The sequence below is a fragment of the Cydia splendana genome, chromosome 7 (genome assembly GCF_910591565.1).
Source record: "Cydia splendana chromosome 7, ilCydSple1.2, whole genome shotgun sequence".
In the NCBI taxonomy this organism is placed as follows: domain Eukaryota; kingdom Metazoa; phylum Arthropoda; class Insecta; order Lepidoptera; family Tortricidae; genus Cydia; species Cydia splendana.
Genome location: NC_085966.1, coordinates 12,461,283 through 12,485,409, shown reverse-complemented (window position 1 = coordinate 12,485,409; position 24,127 = coordinate 12,461,283). Strand labels below are relative to the sequence as shown.

The 24,127-nt window shown below is 32.6% G+C and overlaps 1 protein-coding gene and 1 long non-coding RNA gene across 2 annotated transcripts in view; both read left to right on the top strand.

Moving 5' to 3' along the window:
* The window catches only part of LOC134792184 (uncharacterized), a 596,557-nt gene that overhangs the window by 68,919 nt on the left and 503,511 nt on the right, over window positions 1-24,127 (top strand). The window lies entirely within an intron of this gene.
* LOC134792167 (aldehyde dehydrogenase 1A1-like) overlaps window positions 5,436-24,127 on the top strand; it is a 71,371-nt gene continuing 52,679 nt past the window's right edge. The window contains exon 1 of the mRNA XM_063763402.1: window positions 5,436-5,499. Within this exon, the coding sequence (XP_063619472.1) occupies window positions 5,473-5,499 (27 nt within the window). The 5' untranslated portion in view covers window positions 5,436-5,472. The remainder of the gene's footprint in view (window positions 5,500-24,127) is intronic.

Genomic DNA, 24,127 nt, shown 5'->3' with positions numbered 1-24,127 from the left:
CGTGGAATTCGGTCTGTGTCCGTAAGCGGCTAATTTCTAATCCTAATTTCTCTCCCTCTCCCCTGGAGGCGGAACCTGAAGTAAAGTTGACAGATGGATATGCTGGAGGACTGTAGTCCAGATAAAATATTTTACAATTAGGTACCACTAAATAAAACTACACTCCAAAATCAATAGTTTTTTTCGCCTTTATTCAAATTTTACACGTGATTTAAACGACAGAGTAGTAGATGTATATCAGACCATACAGTAAGGTATACGCGCGCGAGCGAAAGCGAAGCGGCCTGCCAGGCTAGAGCGCCACCCACTCACCGTGGTCTTCTTCAGACTCCTGAGGAAGACCACGTGCCCCTTGTAACCTCAATGCGTTGCGACTTTCGCGAATGATTCGATTTTTTTCGGGAAGGCATGGTAATGCGTACAAAATGCGAGTCCCAAATCGTTTGACTCCGCAAACGACCAGTGCCGGATTAAGATATTTGATGCCCTAACCATTTCTAGACCATGGTGCCCCCTCTCCCTAGGGTCATCGAGATTACATTGATTTTTTTTGGTAAGTTGAGTGACGTTCATTGCCGCATTATAGCTGAGAATGGAAATCAGTCACATAATTATATCACGAAAATTGACAGTGCTGCAGCAGTAACGTTGCAACAGAGTAATGCTGCTGCAGTCGCCATATCTTAGAAAGTTATTGAAAACGCAAGCGAAGCGAGCGCGTAAAATTTTCGATATAAAAACGCAATTTGATAGACAGTTGTACATTTTTACTTTTAGTATGGAAATCAGTCACATAATTTTATCACGAAAATTGACAGTGTTGCAGCAGTAACGTTGCAACAGAGTAATGCTGCTGCAGTCGCCATATCTTAGAAAGTGATTGAAAACGCGAGCGAAGCGAGCGCGAAAATTGTTCGATATAAAAACGCAATTTGATAGACAGTTGTACATTTCTACTTTTAGTATGGAAATCAGTCACATCGTTTTATTACGAAAATTGATAGTGCTGCAGCAGAAACGTTGCAACAGAGTAATGCTACTGCAGTCGCCACCCGAATGTCACCTTTATCATATCTTATAATGTTATTGAGAACGCGAGCGAAGCGAGCGCTAAAATTTTTTTATATAAAAGTCGCAATTTGACTTAGAAAGTTATTGAAAACGCGAGCGAAGCGAGCGCGAAAATTGTTCGATATAAAAACGCAATTTGATAGACAGTTGTACATTTTTTCTTTTAGTATGGAAATTAGTCACATAATTTTATCACGAAAATTGACAGTGCTGCAGCAGTAACGTTGCAAGTGTTGCAACAGAGTAATACTGCTGCAGTCGCCATATATTAGAAAGTTATTGAAAACGCGAGCGAAGCGAGCGCGAAAATTTTTCGATATAAAAACGCAATTTGATAGACAGTTGTACATTTCTACTTTTAGTATGGAAATCAGTCACATCATTTTATCACGAAAATTGACAGTGCTGCAGCAGTAACGTTACAACAGAGTAAAGCTGCTGCAGTCGCCAACCGAATGTCACCTTTATCATATTATCTCATAACGTGATTGTAAACGCGAGCGAAGCGAGCGCGAAATTTTTCGATATAAAAAACGCAATTTGATAGACAGTTGTACATTTTTACTTTTAGTCCCAACCAGGCGCGAATCCAGGATTTCATACAGAGAAGGGATGGGAGAGTTTTCTATCAGCTTCGCATAGGGCTCGATATTTAAGGGTCTCAGCGAGGTTGTTCTCATACAGAAAAGATGCAAGAAAGCAGAGCTTGGAATTGACCAAGTGAATGTGAAGTGTGAGCAAGGCAGAAGGCCCAGCTGCGAAAGAGGAAAGCTTGGATTTGGATCCACGCCCAAGTGTAATTAAGGCAGAAGATCAACTTTGCCATAAGGCAGAAGACCTCGCATAAGACCTTACGCCGAACTGCAAAAGAGTGGCTTGAAGTCGAATCTATGCATGTAATCACGACTCTTCTTCTGCTCGCTCTTTGGCTTCACTCGAAAGCGCTACTTGATGGGATGCTTTTAGTTTTCGGCTTTCACGGGGCCCCTTATAACACTTTGACAGTTAGGTCTCAGGATCTCGGCTAAGGAGCAACTCGGCTTGGCCGACAAATCTGGCGTGCAAGAGAGCAAAATTCGCTATAAAATCGGTAACATGTCGAAAAAATCGGCTGGCCGCAAGCCCGAAAGCAAGATTTAGTACCCTCACTCTCTTACTTGATCCCTACGACCCTTCGTTATTAGATGGGTACTTGTACACGTATAAAAGTTTCATGTAGGTACCTACTCCACGACGACTGCAATGCTGATGCAGCCTGCGCGTTTTTTTGCCTACGGTTTTGGTGCCCCCTAGACGTGGTGCCCTAAGCAAGTGCTTATTTTGCTTATAACTCTAAAAGGGTTAATCCGGCACTGCAAATGACAGAGGCCAATGTTTTTTTTTTCAAAGTACCCACCTTCGTGGCCATTATTAAATGCATAAAGGAGGCGATACCTACGTATGAATATGGATTTGATATGGGTGCGATATAATTACGATTAGGTATAATTCATGATGGAGAAAATTTATTATTTTAAATAATTATGCAATTATACGCGTGTTGATATGTGTGTTTATTTTACCACTACGTAACTACGTAAACTCATTTTTAGTTTTCTTGATTACTTAATGTTTACTCAGTTCCCCAAAAGATGGCACTGTGCAATGAGGGGCAATTAATTTACTGTCGTTTAATTTTGTTGTATTATTAATTTATTAAATCAACATAATTATTCAATTATTTTTGTTGATATCCGTAACCCCTCTTCTAAACTTAGAGTTAATTTGGCAAAATCTTTCCTCGGTGGCTTATTCATATCACAACGTATTAAATTCAGCGCCATCTGTTAGTTTACCAGGGTACTCAATAGTGGTAGCACATATTTGAAAAAAGTTTGCCCCTCCTTCCTAAGTAGCGCCATAAGATTCAGGGGCAAACTTAAGTCAATCGACTTTTGTGGCTACCCCCCCTTTTAGGGGTTGAATGTTTATAGCCTATAACCTGGCCGGGAATTTTCTCGACAGATTAGTAAAGTTTTCATCAAAATCCGTTCAGCCGTTTTCACGTGATGCGCGTTCAAATAAACAGACAAACAGATAAACAGACAAACAGACAAACATTCTAAAAACTTTTGGAACGTGTTCTGTTATCGATTCTAAGTATCCCCAGCCAACTTTTATTCAAATATCTTCCATGTACAGACTTTCGATCGTCTTAAGCTTTATAATATGTATAGATTAATAGGGGAGGTAAGGCACCATTGACCAGTCGGGATGCTCGGGCACCCTCTTTGTAAATCACGAAGATTTACCTCCCCTGATTTCTAATTTTCCCTCACTGACCCATTTTGTTTGACCTCACAAAAACTGGGAACAATAAACAAGTCACTAAGGCTTATTCGAATAGTAATAACCGGTTATGAATTTGTTATTCATATGATAGGTAGGTATGTCATAGTGTCAAAAGTGTTTTTTTTTTCAACATTAAACGTCGCTTTTTAAACTGACAGATCATATCAATAACTCCAGGTCAAATTCATAGCCTGTTGTTACAATCAGAATAAGCCTCTATAATCATATATATTAGAAAAGCGACTACAACTATGTAATTGGTGAAGCAGGAAAATGGAGAAGTATCTCTCGAACAAACGCAATCTTACGTTACACAATCCATTGTTCAAGAAAGCAGAAAATATATACCACGTATGTGTGCCGTCGTAATTACCTACTTATATTTATTTTGCGACCACAGACCAATAAAAATGTACCATTCTTATACTTGCATTTATTTTATGGAATAAAACATTGTATAACAATATTAACAAAAAAACAGGTAGGTAAAGGAGATGTAATTAAACGCGTTCAGATGAATCAAATATTTATGTACTAAAATATTTTATATTTCTCTTTAATAAACACAAAAATATACCGGGTGTGGCCTGTAACACGAGCAAAGAATTAAAACATAGATTGTACTCCTCAAACCGTGACACTTTTGTTCAACAACTTTTAAAAATTATGAAGTATTTAGACTCCCTATTTTTCATACAAAATAAATATTATCTTCAATGGACGCCATCGCCACGCCATATCATTGTGATTGACGTTGCTTGTCACGCCTTAAACATAACAAAATTCGCAATACATTGCGTCTTAGAATAAACTTTGAAGTGTATTAAAAATCAAACCACAGGTTATTTTTAAAAGTCGCTGAACAAAATAATGTTGGTCAGTATGAGGAGTACAGCCTACAGTTTAATTTTTTGCTCATGTTACAGGCCACACCCGGTATACAGAATCGATCTTCATTATTTACGTACGATAAATATTATGTATTTTTAAGAAACCTATTTCACACAACTGTGTATGGTTAAATATAAATACTATATACTATACTAAATTTGATCAAATCGTACAGTGAATCTAGTTGAACAAAATACTTAAGTGGGTAAAAATAGTAATCTCAGAACTGACAAACACGATTAACTTAATTATATTATCACCCCAAAACTCCTGATTAATGAGCAATTAGGATTATTAGGGTGGTGATTTGGCCATGATTTATTTTCGAATTAATATTGACTGCAAAACAATGCTGAGTTCACCTATACTTACTTATATAGGGCATTATTTTATACCTTAAGCTCCATAGGTTCAACTTGACCAAATATCTAATTTGCTCAAGGTAAACATATTTTTTTTGTTTATATACTACGATACGCAACTGTAAATATACAGCTGTATATTTTTTTAAAGCTTATTATAAATTTCATGGTCATAAATGAAGTCTTCTCGTGTCCCCAAATGTATGACATAAGTATAAATAGTACCTAACCTACCTTAAAATACCGACATTTACAGATACCTACTCCCAATGACCATAATAATTAATCATGTAATGACACTATGTAATAACTAGAGTTTGTGCGGAATGAGAAGATTCGTGAAATGTATGGGACCCAAATACATTACGACGACGACTCTTCTCTTTCCGCGCAGACTCTAATTGTTTGTTGCTTGTAAAATGCACAAGTAAATAGTGATGGATAGGCATAAAAAACTTACTCATGTTTTCTTAACTTTGTTATATTAGCCGCCTAGTAGTTACCGAGTGAAGTGCCTTTTTGAACAAGATATAAATTAGGGTAATAGGGTTCCTAGGTTCCTACCTTAATCTTACTTTCCCATTCCAGCTTCTGAACCGCCAAAAAACCTAAAAAATATTACGGCCCAATTTTAATGTTCGACTGACATTCGCTCCACTGTGCACCCGCATAGTTTACGCTACTCCATCACGCCAATCTTATGTTCAGTAAACTACTTACTATCTCGCTGATACTATAGCTCCGCGTGAGTGCTGCTGGTAAAGTATTTGTTGTCAAGATACCGGCGCGTACGCGTGACGTTCATCCTGTTTTGAAGATGGCACCAGAGATTAAATATACTAAGGTCAGTCCATTTTATTTACGTACATTGTTAAAACCGAGAATATAATTAACTAACAGTAATAAAATATAACCTAGCTCAAATGTTTTATTTGGAACTTTTGGAACAAACCACTAAAAACATAACAAACTAACAATTTTAAATACAAATACAAATTTATTCTAAGCTTAATAGCATCGTTCTCAGATGTTTCTGCTTGTTAACAATTAATTTACATACCGGGTGTGGCCTGTAACACGAGCAAAGAATTAAAACATAGATTTTACTCCTCATACCATGACACTTTTGTTCAACAAATTTTAAAAATTATGAAGTATTTAGACTCCCTGTTTTTCATACAAAATAAATATTATCTTCAATGGACGCCATCGCCACGCCATATCATTGTGACTGACGTTGCTTGTCAGGCCTTAAACATAACAAAATTCGCAATACATTGCGTCTTAGAATAAACTTTAAAGTGTATTAAAAATCAAACCACAAGTTATTTTTAAAAGTCGCTGAACAAATGTTGGTCAGTATGAGGAGTACAGCCTACAGTTTAATTTTTTGCGCATGTTACAGGCCACACCCGGTATACGATATATATACCTACTTAGCTTCGATCAGATACACGTTTACGCTGATAGACCTATAGGTATACCTAGGTATATAGGTATACCTATGACAAAATTCCAAAGCAATTCGGATATTAGCTACGAGCACATACCTCCTTGACCAAAGGCGCTTTACCGGTTTAATTAAATTCGTTTTACGAGAGCAACTGCTCTCACCTCACCTCTCCATCTCACCTTCCAACCCAGAGGGGAAACTAGGCCTTATTGGGATTAGTCCGGTTTCCTCACTATATTTTCCTTCCGCTTGAAAGTGACACGCCTCGCCTTACCGCTTAATATTTTTAGAACAGAATACTTATTGTAATACCTACACGATACTATCATACGATAGTATAATATGGTTCTTATATTTATCCAAATGCTAAATTCTTACCAATTCTGATTTAGTAACGGTAAGTAAGTAAATCACGTAACATATTTAGTTTTCAACGCAGCATAAGCAAGGCTTTACTTTCCCAAGCTGTTACCGAGAATTTACAAATTGATTTCATAACTGTTACTGAAAGTTATATAAGTAGCGTTTACATTGAAACTGTAGGGTAATACATAATACCTATATAAGAAAACCTACCTATCGTATTTTGAAGCCTTTGAAGATGGCGGTCCTGACTTAAAACTGGATAAGAGCATTAAGTTATATTTTTCACCACACTAGCTCGTGGTAAAAAATATAAAAAGACATTTTTAAGTACAAAGGCTCTCTTTGTACTTCAAAAACTGATAACAAAAGTTGCATTTTATCCACATGTGTGGCAAAGTAATCTGATGCATATTTTGAGTTGTTATGCTCATGATAAAATTTACTATTAAGTGATGATTTTGAATGGTAAGTGTTTAATAACGTTCATTTGAAGTTCGTGTTTTCCTCGCGTTGGTGTGGCAAAATATTTTTCACCTCAGCAGCTCGAACAAGGGTACTTTGCTTCTTAAAAATAGTGAGCAAAATGCGATTTTGCTCACTGAGTGAGACAAAATGACATTCAAGTGACCTTTATAGTCAAATGTCATTTCAACATGCGGGGTCTAATACAAGTTCGAAATACTTGGGTTCTATTATCTCTGTCCCTTTCACACTGTTAGCAAAAAGAAACAGACGAAAAAAAGTTCAAACGACATTCAACGGTATATTGACTGTTTATAATTGTCGAGCGTAGTTACTGTGGGGCTCGCAGATTCCGAAGTCAGGAACCCGTACGACGGCTGGAACGCGCTGGCTGGCTGCTGCAGATTACCTTCTTGATACCGCTACCACCATTACCGGGAGTGTAGTTGGAGTTTAATAAAAACACATATGTATGTTATAAGAAAACTCTGGAGAGTGTTGGGAGGCTGGTGCCTCTGTGGCTATTGATGAGTGAGTGACAAGCACCCAGGGTGGGCGCGTATATATAGGCGCGCTCGGCGCGATCCCCACCGTGGGTACTCTAGGCCACGCCTACTCAAGGCGTGGGTGTTACGTGCAGAGTAAGTATTTTATTTATTGAACCAATCACAGTAGCGTATTACAAATGTTTACAAAATTAGGGAAAAAAGGTAATATTTAATTGGGGAACAATAAAGACCTCTGTGAACTTGGCACCCGACCTTGACCAATTTTTTATTTATATTTTTTTTCTTATAGTATTTTGTTTGTAGTTAATTGTAGTTAAAAGGATTTTATTTGTAGTTGCCCCAAAAAAAAGTTATGGGGGTGAAAAAAATCCCAGCACCCCACTTTTGAAATCTTATACTTTTATTGTTGATACTGGCTTAGAATCGTTTGTAGTTGATTGTAGTTCCTTTATTTTCATTTGTAGTAGCCAAAAAACCCCAAAAAAAAAAAAAAAAAAAAAACGCCTTAAGAGCCCGTTGATGTCTTTTCCCGATAAAGAGCTTTTTCATGAAATTAAAGACGAGAGCGCGTTCATGTCAAGTAACGACCAAGCCGTAGTACTACTGTTTGACCAAGATATTGGCTTTATACAGTTAGAGCTTATAAAGTTAGGACTTACAGAGTAAAAGCTTTGGTACTTACTACGGGATCTGATAACTTTTTAGTATAAAAGATTTACGCGCCTAGTCTTGGCAACACTTTACTTTTATGATCGATTCTGGTACAGAATCGTTTGTAGTTGATTGTAGTTCTTTCCTTTTCATTAATAAAAGCCTTACAACGGAAGAAAAATTTATTTCACTAAGAGAGCGCGTTGATGCCTTTTACAAGAAATGGACTAAATGAAATAAAAACTTAATCAATCCTTCACTTACTTGATTGATAATTGCTCAGAATCGTTTGTAGTTATTTGTAGTTCTTTTCATTTCTTTCGTAGCTGCCAAATAACCCCAAACAAATGATTTGATTTCACTACGAAAGCTTTTTCCATGACATTTCAATAATAAGTGAATATTTTGAAAAATTCGACACTTTAATGATTGATTCTTGTTCAGAATCGTTTGTAGTTATTTGTAGTTCTTTTCTTTTCGTTTGTAATTGCCAAACTACCCCAAAATAATAAATGATATTTAAGTGCCAAAGCTCTCTCATAAAAAAAAAATTTGAAAATCTTGGAAAATTCGACATTTTCATAATTGAGTCTGGTACAGAATCGTTTGTATTTGATTGTAGTTCTTTACTTTTTCTCAATACAAGCCTAATAACGAGAGAAAAAATAATTTCATTACGAGAGCGCGTTGATGTCTTTTACAAGGAATGGACTTAGAGAACAAAAAACTTGATCAATCCTACACTTCCTTGATTGATTCTTGTTCAGAATCGTTTGTAGTTATTTGTAGTTCTTTTCATTTCTTTCGTAGTTGCGTGATAACCCAAAAAAAAATTATTTGATTTCACTATGAGAGCTTTTTCCATGACAATTGAATAAAACGAGAAAAATTTGGAAAATTCGACACTTTAATGATTGATTCTTGTTCAGAATCGTTTGTAGTTATTTGTAGTTCTTTTCATATCTTTCGTAGTTGCCAAATTACCCCAAAAAATTTGATTTGATTTCACTACGAAAGCTTTTTCCATGACAATTCAATAATAAGTGAAAATTTTGGAAAATTCGACTTTTAAATGATTGATTCTTGTTCAGAATCGTTTGTAGTTATTTATAGTTCTTTTCATTTCTTTCGTAGTTGCCAAATGACCCCAAAAAAATTGATTTGATTTCACTACGAAAGCTTTTTCCATGACAATACAATAATAAGTGAAAATTTTGGGAAATTCGACAATGTCATGATTGATTCTTGTTCAGAATCGTTTGTAGTTATTTGTAGTTCTTTTAATTTCTTTCGTAGTTGCCAAATGACCCCAAAAAATTTGATTTGATTTCACTACGAAAGCTTTTTCCATGACAATACAATAATAAGTGAAAATTTTGGAAAATTCGACTTTTAAATGATTGATTCTTGTTCTGAATCGTTTGTAGTTATTTGTAGTTCTTTTCATTTCTTTCGTAGTTGCCAAATTACACCAAAAAATTTGATTTGATTACACTACGAAAGCTTTTTCCATGACAATTCAATAATAAGTGAAAATTTTGGAAAATTCGACTTTTAAATGATTGATTCTTGTTCAGAATCGTTTGTAGTTATTTGTAGTTCTTTTCATTTCTTTCGTAGTTGCCAAATGACCCCAAAAAAATTGATTTGATTTCACTACGAAAGCTTTTTCCATGACAATACAATAATAAGTGAAAATTTTGGGAAATTCGACAATGTCATGATTGATTCTTGTTCAGAATCGTTTGTAGTTATTTGTAGTTCTTTTCATTTCTTTCGTAGTTGCCAAATTACCCCAAAAAATTTGATTTGATTTCACTACGAAAGCTTTTTCCATGACAATTCAATAATAAGTGAAAATTTTGGAAAATTCGAGTTTTAAATGATTGATTCTTGTTCAGAATCGTTTGTAGTTATTTGTAGTTCTTTTCATTTCTTTCGTAGTTGCCAAATGACCCCAAAAAAATTGATTTGATTTCACTACGAAAGCTTTTTCAATGACAATACAATAATAAGTGAAAATTTTGGGAAATTCGACAATGTCATGATTGATTCTTGTTCAGAATCGTTTGTAGTTATTTGTAGTTCTTTTCATTTCTTTCGTAGTTGCCAAATGACCCCAAAAAATTTGATTTGATTTCACTACGAAAGCTTTTTCCATGACAATACAATAATAAGTTAAAATTTTGGAAAATTCGACTTTTAAATGATTGATTCTTGTTCAGAATCGTTTGTAGTTATTTGTAGTTCTTTTCATTTCTTTCGTAGTTGCCAAATGACCCCAAAAAAATTGATTTGATTTCACTACGAAAGCTTTTTCCATGACAATACAATAATAAGTAAAAATTTTGGAAAATTCGACTTTTAAATGATTGATTCTTGTTCAGAATCGTTTGTAGTTATTTGTAGTTCTTTTAATTTCTTTCGTAGTTGCCAAATGACCCCAAAAAATTTGATTTGTTTTCACTACGAAAGCTTTTTCCATGACAATACAATAATAAGTGAAAATTTTGGGAAATTCGACAATGTCATGATTGATTCTTGTTCAGAATCGTTTGTAGTTATTAGTAGTTCTTTTCTTTTCGTTTGTAGTTTCCAGATAACCCCAAAAAATTGATTTGATTTCTTTAGGAGAGTTTTTTCCATGACATTTCAATAATAAGTGAATATTTTGGAAAATTCGACACTTTAATGATTGATTCTTGTTCAGAATCGTTTGTAGTTATTTGTAGTTCTTTTCTTTTCGTTTGTAATTGCCAAACTACCCCAAAATAATAAATAATATTTAAGTGCCAAAGCTCTCTCATAAAAAAAAAAAATTGAAAATCTTGGAAAATTCGACATTTTCGTAATTGAGTCTGATACAGAATCGTTTGTATTTGATTGTAGTTCTTTACTTTTTCTTAATACAAGCCTAATAACGAGAGAAAAAATAATTTGATTACGAGAGCGCGTTGATGTCTTTTACAAGGAATGGACTTAGAGAAAAAAAAACTGGATCAATCCTACACTTCCTTGATTGATTCTTGTTCAGAATCGTTTGTAGTTATTTGTAGTTCTTTTCATTTCTTTCGTAGTTGCGTGATAACCCCAAAAAAAATTATTTGATTTCACTATGAGAGCTTTTTCCATGACAATTGAATAAAACGAGAAAAATTTGGAAAATTCGACACTTTAATGATTGATTCTTGTTCAGAATCGTTTGTAGTTATTTGTAGTTCTTTTAATTTCTTTCGTAGTTGCCAAATGACCCCAAAAAATTTGGTTTGATTTCACTACGAAAGCTATTTCCATGACAATACAATAATAAGTGAAAATTTTGGAAAATTCGACTTTTAAATGATTGATTCTTGTTCAGAATCGTTTGTAGTTATTTGTAGTTCTTTTAATTTCTTTCGTAGTTGCCAAATGACCCCAAAAAATTTGATTTGTTTTCACTACGAAAGCTTTTTCCATGACAATACAATAATAAGTGAAAATTTTGGGAAATTCGACAATGTCATGATTGATTCTTGTTCAGAATCGTTTGTAGTTATTTGTAGTTCTTTTAATTTCTTTCGTAGTTGCCAAATGACCCCAAAAAATTTGATTTGATTTCACTACGAAAGCTTTTTCCATGACAATACAATAATAAGTGAAAATTTTGGAAAATTCGACTTTTAAATGATTGATTCTTGTTCAGAATCGTTTGTAGTTATTTGTAGTTCTTTTCATTTCTTTCGTAATTGCCAAATGACCCCAAAAAAATTGATTTGATTTCACTACGAAAGCTTTTTCCATGACAATACAAATAATAAGTGAAAATTTTGGGAAATTCGACAATGTCATGATTGATTCTTGTTCAGAATCGTTTGTAGTTATTTGTAGTTCTTTTAATTTCTTTCGTAGTTGCCAAATGACCCCAAAAAATTTGATTTGATTTCACTACGAAAGCTTTTTCCATGACAATACAATAATAAGTGAAAATTTTGGAAAATTCGACTTTTAAATGATTGATTCTTGTTCTGAATCGTTTGTAGTTATTTGTAGTTCTTTTCATTTCTTTCGTAGTTGCCAAATTACCCCAAAAAATTTGATTTGATTACACTACGAAAGCTTTTTCCATGACAATTCAATAATAAGTGAAAATTTTGGAAAATTCGACTTTTAAATGATTAATTCTTGTTCAGAATCGTTTGTAGTTATTTGTAGTTCTTTTCATTTCTTTCGTAGTTGCCAAATTACCCCAAAAAATTTGATTTGATTTCACTACGAAAGCTTTTTCCATGACAATTCAATAATAAGTGAAAATTTTGGAAAATTCGACTTTTAAATGATTGATTCTTGTTCAGAATCGTTTGTAGTTATTTGTAGTTCTTTTCATTTCTTTCGTAGTTGCCAAATGACCCCAAAAAAATTGATTTGATTTCACTACGAAAGCTTTTTCCATGACAATACAATAATAAGTTAAAATTTTGGAAAATTCGACTTTTAAATGATTGATTCTTGATCAGAATCGTTTGTAGTTATTTGTAGTTCTTTTAATTTCTTTCGTAGTTGCCAAATGACCCCAAAAAATTTGATTTGTTTTCACTACGAAAGCTTTTTCCATGACAATACAATAATAAGTGAAAATTTTGGGAAATTCGACAATGTCATGATTGATTCTTGTTCAGAATCGTTTGTAGTTATTTGTAGTTCTTTTCTTTTCGTTTGTAGTTTCCAGATAACCCCAAAAAATTGATTTGATTTCACTAGGAGAGTTTTTTCCATGACATTTCAATAATAAGTGAATATTTTGGAAAATTCGACACTTTAATGATTGATTCTTGTTCAGAATCGTTTGTAGTTATTTGTAGTTCTTTTCTTTTCGTTTGTAATTGCCAAACTACCCCAAAATAATAAATAATATTTAAGTGCCAAAGCTCTCTCATAAAAAAAAAAATTGAAAATCTTGGAAAATTCGACATTTTCGTAATTGAGTCTGATACAGAATCGTTTGTATTTGATTGTAGTTCTTTACTTTTTCTTAATACAAGCCTAATAACGAGAGAAAAAATAATTTGATTACGAGAGCGCGTTGATGTCTTTTACAAGGAATGGACTTAGAGAAAAAAAAACTGGATCAATCCTACACTTCCTTGATTGATTCTTGTTCAGAATCGTTTGTAGTTATTTGTAGTTCTTTTCATTTCTTTCGTAGTTGCGTGATAACCCCAAAAAAAATTATTTGATTTCACTATGAGAGCTTTTTCCATGACAATTGAATAAAACGAGAAAAATTTGGAAAATTCGACACTTTAATGATTGATTCTTGTTCAGAATCGTTTGTAGTTATTTGTAGTTCTTTTAATTTCTTTCGTAGTTGCCAAATGACCCCAAAAAATTTGATTTGATTTCACTACGAAAGCTATTTCCATGACAATACAATAATAAGTGAAAATTTTGGAAAATTCGACTTTTAAATGATTGATTCTTGTTCAGAATCGTTTGTAGTTATTTGTAGTTCTTTTAATTTCTTTCGTAGTTGCCAAATGACCCCAAAAAATTTGATTTGTTTTCACTACGAAAGCTTTTTCCATGACAATACAATAATAAGTGAAAATTTTGGGAAATTCGACAATGTCATGATTGATTCTTGTTCAGAATCGTTTGTAGTTATTTGTAGTTCTTTTAATTTCTTTCGTAGTTGCCAAATGACCCCAAAAAATTTGATTTGATTTCACTACGAAAGCTTTTTCCATGACAATACAATAATAAGTGAAAATTTTGGAAAATTCGACTTTTAAATGATTGATTCTTGTTCAGAATCGTTTGTAGTTATTTGTAGTTCTTTTCATTTCTTTCGTAATTGCCAAATGACCCCAAAAAAATTGATTTGATTTCACTACGAAAGCTTTTTCCATGACAATACAATAATAAGTGAAAATGTTGGGAAATTCGACAATGTCATGATTGATTCTTGTTCAGAATCGTTTGTAGTTATTTGTAGTTCTTTTAATTTCTTTCGTAGTTGCCAAATGACCCCAAAAAATTTGATTTGATTTCACTACGAAAGCTTTTTCCATGACAATACAATAATAAGTGAAAAATTTGGAAAATTCGACTTTTAAATGATTGATTCTTGTTCTGAATCGTTTGTAGTTATTTGTAGTTCTTTTCATTTCTTTCGTAGTTGCCAAATTACCCCAAAAAATTTGATTTGATTACACTACGAAAGCTTTTTCCATGACAATTCAATAATAAGTGAAAATTTTGGAAAATTCGACTTTTAAATGATTGATTCTTGTTCAGAATCGTTTGTAGTTATTTGTAGTTCTTTTCATTTCTTTCGTAGTTGCCAAATGACCCCAAAAAAATTGATTTGATTTCACTACGAAAGCTTTTTCCATGACAATACATTAATAAGTGAAAATCTTGGGAAATTCGACAATGTCATGATTGATTCTTGTTCAGAATCGTTTGTAGTTATTTGTAGTTCTTTTCATTTCTTTCGTAGTTGCCAAATTACCCCAAAAAATTTGATTTGATTTCACTACGAAAGCTTTTTCCATGACAATTCAATAATAAGTGAAAATTTTGGAAAATTCGACTTTTAAATGATTGATTCTTGTTCAGAATCGTTTGTAGTTATTTGTAGTTCTTTTAATTTCTTTCGTAGTTGCCAAATGACCCCAAAAAATTTGATTTGATTTCACTACGAAAGCTTTTTCCATGACAATACAATAATAAGTGAAAATTTTGGGAAATTCGACAATGTCATGATTGATTCTTGTTCAGAATCGTTTGTAGTTATTTGTAGTTCTTTTCATTTCTTTCGTAGTTGCCAAATGACCCCAAAAAAATTGATTTGATTTCACTACGAAAGCTTTTTCCATGACAATACAATAATAAGTGAAAATCTTGGGAAATTCGACAATGTCATGATTGATTCTTGTTCAGAATCGTTTGTAGTTATTTGTAGTTCTTTTCATTTCTTTCGTAGTTGCCAAATTACCCCAAAAAATTTGATTTGATTTCACTACGAAAGCTTTTTCCATGACAATTCAATAATAAGTGAAAATTTTGGAAAATTCGACTTTTAAATGATTGATTCTTGTTCAGAATCGTTTGTAGTTATTTGTAGTTCTTTTAATTTCTTTCGTAGTTGCCAAATGACCCCAAAAAAATTGATTTGATTTCACTACGAAAGCTTTTTCCATGACAATACAATAATAAGTGAAAATTTTGGGAAATTCGACAATGTCATGATTGATTCTTGTTCAGAATCGTTTGTACTTATTTGTAGTTCTTTTCATTTCTTTCGTAGTTGCCAAATTACCCCAAAAAATTTGATTTGATTTCACTACGAAAGCTTTTTCCATGACAATTCAATAATAAGTGAAAATTTTGGAAAATTCGACTTTTAAATGATTGATTCTTGTTCAGAATCGTTTGTAGTTATTTGTAGTTCTTTTCATTTCTTTCGTAGTTGCCAAATGACCCCAAAAAAATTGATTTGATTTCACTACGAAAGCTTTTTCCATGACAATACAATAATAAGTGAAAATTTTGGGAAATTCGACAATGTCATGATTGATTCTTGTTCAGAATCGTTTGTAGTTATTTGTAGTTCTTTTCATTTCTTTCGTAGTTGCCAAATGACCCCAAAAAATTTGATTTGATTTCACTACGAAAGCTTTTTCCATGACAATTCAATAATAAGTGAAAATTTTGGAAAATTCGACTTTTAAATGATTGATTCTTGTTCAGAATCGTTTGTAGTTATTTGTAGTTCTTTTCGTTTCTTTCGTAGTTGCCAAATGACCCCAAAAAATTTGATTTGATTTCACTACGAAAGCTTTTTCCATGACAATTCAATAATAAGTGAAAATCTTGGGAAATTCGACAATGTCATGATTGATTCTTGTTCAGAATCGTTTGTAGTTATTTGTAGTTCTTTTCATTTCTTTCGTAGTTGCCAAATTACCCCAAAAAATTTGATTTGATTTCACTACGAAAGCTTTTTCCATGACAATTCAATAATAAGTGAAAATTTTGGAAAATTCGACTTTTAAATGATTGATTCTTGTTCAGAATCGTTTGTAGTTATTTGTAGTTCTTTTCATTTCTTTCGTAGTTGCCAAATGACCCCAAAAAAATTGATTTGATTTCACTACGAAAGCTTTTTCCATGACAATACAATAATAAGTGAAAATTTTGGGAAATTCGACAATGTCATGATTGATTCTTGTTCAGAATCGTTTGCACTTATTTGTAGTTCTTTTCATTTCTTTCGTAGTTGCCAAATTACCCCAAAAAATTTGATTTGATTTCACTACGAAAGCTTTTTCCATGACAATTCAATAATAAGTGAAAATTTTGGAAAATTCGACTTTTAAATGATTGATTCTTGTTCAGAATCGTTTGTAGTTATTTGTAGTTCTTTTCATTTCTTTCGTAGTTGCCAAATGACCCCAAAAAAATTTATTTGATTTCACTACGAAAGCTTTTTCCATGACAATACAATAATAAGTGAAAATTTTGGGAAATTCGACAATGTCATGATTGATTCTTGTTCAGAATCGTTTGTAGTTATTTGTAGTTCTTTTCATTTCTTTCGTAGTTGCCAAATGACCCCAAAAAATTTGATTTGATTTCACTACGAAAGCTTTTTCCATGACAATTCAATAATAAATGAAAATTTTGGAAAATTCGACTTTTAAATGATTGATTCTTGTTCAGAATCGTTTGTAGTTATTTGTAGTTCTTTTCGTTTCTTTCGTAGTTGCCAAATGACCCCAAAAAAATTGATTTGATTTCACTACGAAAGCTTTTTCCATGACAATACAATAATAAGTGAAAATTTTGGGAAATTCGACAATGTCATGATTGATTCTTGTTCAGAATCGTTTGTAGTTATTTGTAGTTCTTTTAATTTCTTTCGTAGTTGCCAAATGACCCCAAAAAATTTGATTTGATTTCACTACGAAAGCTTTTTCCATGACAATACAATAATAAGTTAAAATTTTGGAAAATTCGACTTTTAAATGATTGATTCTTGTTCAGAATCGTTTGTAGTTATTTCTAGTTCTTTTAATTTCTTTCGTAGTTGCCAAATGACCCCAAAAAATTTGATTTGATTTCACTACGAAAGCTTTTTCCATGACAATACAATAATAAGTGAACATTTTGGGAAATTCGACAATGTCATGATTGATTCTTGTTCAGAATCGTTTGTAGTTATTTGTAGTTCTTTTCATTTCTTTCGTAATTGCCAAATTACCCCAAAAAATTTGATTTGATTTCACTACGAAAGCTTTTTCCATGACAATTCAATAATAAGTGAAAATTTTGGAAAATTCGACTTTTAAATGATTGATTCTTGTTCAGAATCGTTTGTAGTTATTTGTAGTTCTTTTCATTTCTTTCGTAGTTGCCAAATGACCCCAAAAAAATTGATTTGATTTCACTACGAAAGCTTTTTCCATGACAATACAATAATAAGAGAAAATTTTGGGAAATTCGACAATGTCATGATTGATTCTTGTTCAGAATCGTTTGTAGTTATTTGTAGGTCTTTTAATTTCTTTCGTAGTTGCCAAATGACCCCAAAAAATTTGATTTGATTTCACTACGAAAGCTTTTTCCATGACAATACAATAATAAGTGAAAATTTTGGAAAATTCGACTTTTAAATGATTGATTCTAGTTCAGAATCGTTTGTAGTTATTTGTAGTTCTTTTAATTTCTTTTGTAGTTGCCAAATGACCCCAAAAAATTTGAATTGATTTCACTACGAAAGCTTTTTCCATGACAATACAATAATAAGTGAAAATTTTGGGAAATTCGACAATGTCATGATTGATTCTTGTTCAGAATCGTTTGTAGTTATTTGTAGTTCTTTTCTTTTCGTTTGTAGTTTCCAGATAACCCCAAAAAATTGATTTGATTTCACTACGAGAGTTTTTTCCATGACATTTCAATAATAAGTGAAAATTTTGGAAAATTCGACACTTTAATGATTGATTCTTGTTCAGAATCGTTTGTAGTTATTTGTAGTTCTTTTAATTTCTTTCGTAGTTGCCAAATGACCCCAAAAAATTTGATTTGATTTCACTACGAAAGCTTTTTCCATGACAATACAATAATAAGTGAAAATTTTGGAAAATTCGACTTTTAAATGATTGATTCTAGTTCAGAATCGTTTGTAGTTATTTGTAGTTCTTTTAATTTCTTTCGTAGTTGCCAAATGACCCCAAAAAATTTGATTTGATTTCACTACGAAAGCTTTTTCCATGACAATACAATAATAAGTGAAAATTTTGGGAAATTCGACAATGTCATGATTGATTCTTGTTCAGAATCATTTGTAGTTATTTGTAGTTCTTTTAATTTCTTTCGTAGTTGCCAAATGACCCCAAAAAATTTGATTTGATTTCACTACGAAAGCTTTTTCCATGACAATTCAATAATAAGTGAAAATTTTGGAAAATTCGACTTTTAAATGATTGATTCTTGTTCAGAATCGTTTGTAGTTATTTGTAGTTCTTTTCATTTCTTTCGTAGTTGCCAAATGACCCCAAAAAAATTGATTTGATTTCACTACGAAAGCTTTTTCCATGACAATACAATAATAAGTGAAAATTTTGGGAAATTCGACAATGTCATGATTGATTCTTGTTCAGAATCGTTTGTAGTTATTTGTAGTTCTTTTCATTTCTTTCGTAGTTGCTAAATAACCCCAAAAAATTTGATTTGATTTCACTACGAGAGCTTTTTCCATGACAATACAATACAGTATCTGATTCTGTGCAATTTCCGTATAAAATAATACCGTACGCCATGAGAGATTGAAAATAGAAGTAGTATATTTTTAACAGCACATTTTTTGAAATAATTGACTTTAGTTTGCGCTTCGCGTATATAGCGAGTTACGAGTTGAAAGTGTTCCAGCTGCGATCGCGACATTACGTGCACTTCAGCTCGTTTGTGGTGCGCGTGCCGCGGCCGCTGCTGGAAGCCATCGCGAGCACGGACTTCTGGCCGAAGGGTGTGATATTTCGGCGGTTCCGTGGGAATCTGCCGAATCCTACACCAGAGCAAATGACGCCGCAACAGAAAACTGCGTCACGAAAATGATTTTTTAGTATTTAAGTTTTTTATTATTGTATATATATGTTAGTTTGTAAGGTATGTATCTATGGGCCTTAGTAGTCTGAAAATAAATGCTTTGATTGATTGATTGATTGATTGATAGCACTACGAGTACTAAGCCTTTCGCACAAGTTGTTAATGTGTTCTTTCCATTTTAGTTTTGCGTCACCGGTAAATGCAAGGAATCACGGCTCACAGCACACGAATCACAGCTTGGAACTGGAATCTGTATTTGTGGAATATTCATAGCCGAAAAAAGCATTACTTATATTGGATTTTGTGACGTTGAGGATGAGGCCGTTCGCTGAGAACCACTCATGAATTTGGCTGCACGTATTTGCTATTTTTTCCTCGAGCTGCGAGTACGTATGCGCCTTCACTACCGAGGTGGTGTCATCAGAGAACAACACCATCTTGCCATCATCAACAGAGGAAGGGAGATCGTTGAAGAATATTAAAAAAAAAGGGTATTTCAAAGCACGGAGCCTTGGGGTATAACGTTTTGTGACGTGGACGATTCAATAAAAATCTAAATCAAAGGAAAGTGTGAGAATTTAGCAAAACGTTTGCAGCCCAAATTGTAATTTCTAAAATATTATGTTAATCAAAAAAAAAATGTTTTAGAGTTGAAGCAAAAAAAAAAACATTCTCACTTTCCGTGTAGGGGAGATAGGTACCTAACTTTTTTTTTCAAATTTTTATGTTATGTAACCGACTTATAATTACATCCATGCCAAAGGATCATGCCGAATTTGGCCTACGATTCGATAAACATGCTATATATACGATAAATTTAATCATATATTAGATTACAACGGGCACTATTTAGTACCGAAAATATGTAAAAGAGTAATGAAACCAAATCAATATATCCCACGCGATTTACATAGAATCAATGACATTTTATTAATGGACGTCCAGAGCCAAACAAAAAAGTATGACAGCAAAATACATTTCTACGATGTTCCTGTCGATGCTAATAACGCTCACTTATTGCGCTAATGTTCTTCAAAAGTGAATAGCGAACGAATATGGAACGAATGGAGTCGCTATGGATTGTGTTTTCATATTAATTATTTGATATTTATTTGATACAATACCGTATGAAATCTAGAAGACCATCATTCACAATTAGCTTTCACCGGCCTACCCATTGAAGTCGTTTCATCACCAATTAAAAACAAATACCACGACCATAATTATTAATTTCTGATTATTTTTGTCGTTTATTTAATATTCAGGACTATTTGAGGTTGACGGCCAAGCAGGGTTCGAAGGGATAATTTCCGACGTCCGAACATAGAATAGAACATGAACATTGTGCTGTTCTTGAAATTTTCTCTTACAAACTTGCTCAACTTTTAATTTTATATCATTATGTTCCTCCCATTTGCCCGTCACGCGTTTTACTATTGCAAAATAGTGTTTGTATGTATGTATAATCATCGATACCAATTTGTAAGTCAATCCTTCGTAAACTAGCTTATCCGGGATCTCTTGTATACTAAACCGTTTACGACAGTCTGGATAACCAAGTCGAGTAGCCAACAAATCGTTTCTGACATCTTCGACGTCAATTACGAGATGACGCCCCGTGGAGAGAGATTTTTCCACCCGGTCACTATGGCACCGCGAGCACGCTGTGGTACCAAATTTGGCGGCGTTCACTGCGTCCTGCAGCCCTGCGTATCCGCGCTGGTATATAGGGACTGGATTTATGGTTATTATCGGAATACACTCGTTTTGTGACGACGAACACGATAAACATTTTATTGAGTTTTGAATTGAAGGCACGTCATTTAAAATATAATTTCGCATTAAATGTTGAACATTTATGGTGCAGTCAATAAAACCATCATCAATTTTTTTCGTGGCACTGAGGATTAGTGCCCGCGAAACTACAAACGAAAACAAAAGAACTACAAATAACTACAAACGATTCTGAACAAGAATCAATCATGACATTGTCGAATTTCCCAAAATTTTCACTTATTATTGTATTGTCATGGAAAAAGCTTTCGTGGTGAAATCAAATCAATTTTTTTGGGGTCATTTGGCAACTACGAAAGAAATGAAAAGAACTACAAATAACTACAAACGATTCTGAACAAGAATCAATCATTTAAAAGTCGAATTTTCCAAAATTTTCACTTATTGAATTGTCATGGAAAAAGCTCTCGTAGTGAAATCAAATCAATTTTTTTGGGGTTATTTGGTAGCTACGAAAGAAATGAAAAGAACTACAAATAACTACAAACGATTCTGAACAATAATAAAACAAAAGAACTACAAATAACTACAAACGATTCTGAACAAGAATCAATCATGACATTGTCGAATTTCCCAAAATTTTCACTTATTATTGTATTGTCATGGAAAAAGCTTTCGTGGTGAAATCAAATCAATTTTTTTGGGGTCATTTGGCAACTACGAAAGAAATGAAAAGAACTACAAATAACTACAAACGATTCTGAACAAGAATCAATCATTTAAAAGTCGAATTTTCCAAAATTTTCACTTATTATTGAATTGTCATGGAAAAAGCTCTCGTAGTGAAATCAAATCAATTTTTTTGGGGTTATTTGGTAGCTACGAAAGAAATGAAAAGAACTACAAATAACTACAAACGATTCTGAACAATAATCAAACATTAAAGTGTTGAATTTTCCAAATTTATCACTTATTATTGAATTGTCATGGAAAAAGCTTTCGTAGTGAAATCAAATCAAATTTTTTGGGGTAATTTGGCAGTTACGAAAGAAATGAAAAGAACTACAAATAACTACAAACGATTCTGAACAAGAATCAATCATTAAAGTGTCGAATTTTCCAAAACTTTCTCGTTTTATTCAATTGTCATGGAAAAAGCTCTCATAGTGAAATCAAATAATTTTTTTTGGGGTTATCACGCAACTACGAAAGAAATGAAAAGAACTACAAATAACTACAAACGATTTTGAACAAGAATCAATCATTTAAAAGTCGAATTTTCCAAAATTTTCACTTATTATTGTATTGTCATGGAAAAAGCTTTCGTAGTGAAATCGAATCAAATTTTTTGGGGTCATTTGGCAACTACGAAAGAAATTAAAAGAACTACAAATAACTTCAAACGATTCTGAACAAGAATCAATCATGACATTGTCGAATTTCCCAAAATTTTCACTTATTATTGTATTGTCATGGAAAAAGGTTTCGTAGTGAAATCAAATCAATTTTTTTGGGGTCATTTGGCAACTACGAAAGTAATGAAAAGAACTACAAATAACTACAAACGATTCTGAACAAGAATCAATCATTTAAAAGTCGAATTTTCCAAAATTTTCACTTATTATTGAATTGTCATGTAAAAAGCTTTCGTAGTGAAATCAAATCAAATTTTTTGGGGTAATTTGGCAACTACGAAAGAAATGAAAAGAACTACAAATAACTACAAACGATTCAGAACAAGAATCAATCATTTAAAAGTCGAATTTTCCAAAATTTTCACTTATTATTGTATTGTCATGGAAAAAGCTTTCGTAGTGAAATCAAATCAAATTTTTTGGGGTCATTTGGCAACTACGAAAGAAATTAAAAGAACTACAAATAACTACAAACGATTCTGAACAAGAATCAATCATGACATTGTCGAATTTCCCAAAATTTTCACTTATTATTGTATTGTCATGGAAAAAGCTTTCGTAGTGAAATCAAATCAATTTTTTGGGGTCATTTGGCAACTACGAAAGAAATGAAAAGAACTACAAATAACTACAAACGATTCTGAACAAGGTTCAATCATTTAAAAGTCGAATTTTCCAAAATTTTCACTTATTACTGAATTGTCATGGAAAAAGCTTTCGTAGTGAAATCAAATCAAATTTTTTGGGGTAATTTGGCAACTACGAAAGAAATGAAAAGAACTACAAATAACTACAAACGATTCTGAACAAGAATCAATCATGACATTGTCGAATTTCCCAAAATTTTCACTTATTATTGTATTGTCATGGAAAAAGCTTTCGTAGTGAAATCAAATCAAATTTTTTGGGGTCATTTGGCAACTACGAAAGAAATTAAAAGAACTACAAATAACTACAAACGATTCTGAACAAGAATCAATCATTTAAAAGTCGAATTTTCCAAAATTTTAACTTATTATTGTATTGTCATGGAAAAAGCTTTCGTAGTGAAATCAAATCAAATTTTTTGGGGTCATTTGGCAATTACGAAAGAAATTAAAAGAACTACAAATAACTACAAACGATTCTGAACAAGAATCAATCATGACATTGTCGAATTTCCCAAAATTTTCACTTATTATTGTATTGTCATGGAAAAAGCTTTCGTAGTGAAATCAAATCAATTTTTTTGGGGTCATTTGGCAACTACGAAAGAAATGAAAAGAACTACAAATAACTACAAACGATTCTGAACAAGAAACAATCATTTAAAAGTCGAATTTTCCAAAATTTTCACTTATTATTGAATTGTCATGGAAAAAGCTTTCGTAGTGAAATCAAATCAAATTGTTTGGGGTAATTTGGCAACTACGAAAGAAATGAAAAGAACTACAAATAACTACAAACGATTCTGAACAAGAATCAATCATGACATTGTCGAATTTCCCAAAATTTTCACTTATTATTGTATTGTCATGGAAAAAGCTTTCGTAGTGAAATCAAATCAATTTTTTGGGGTCATTTGGCAACTACGAAAGAAATGAAAAGAACTACAAATAACTACAAACGATTCTGAACAAGAATCAATCATTTAAAAGTCGAATTTTCCAAAATTTTCACTTATTATTGAATTGTCATGGAAAAAGCTTTCGTAGTGAAATCAAATCAATTTTTTTGGGGTAATTTGGCAACTACGAAAGAAATGAAAAGAACTACAAATAACTACAAACGATTCTGAACAAGAATCAATCA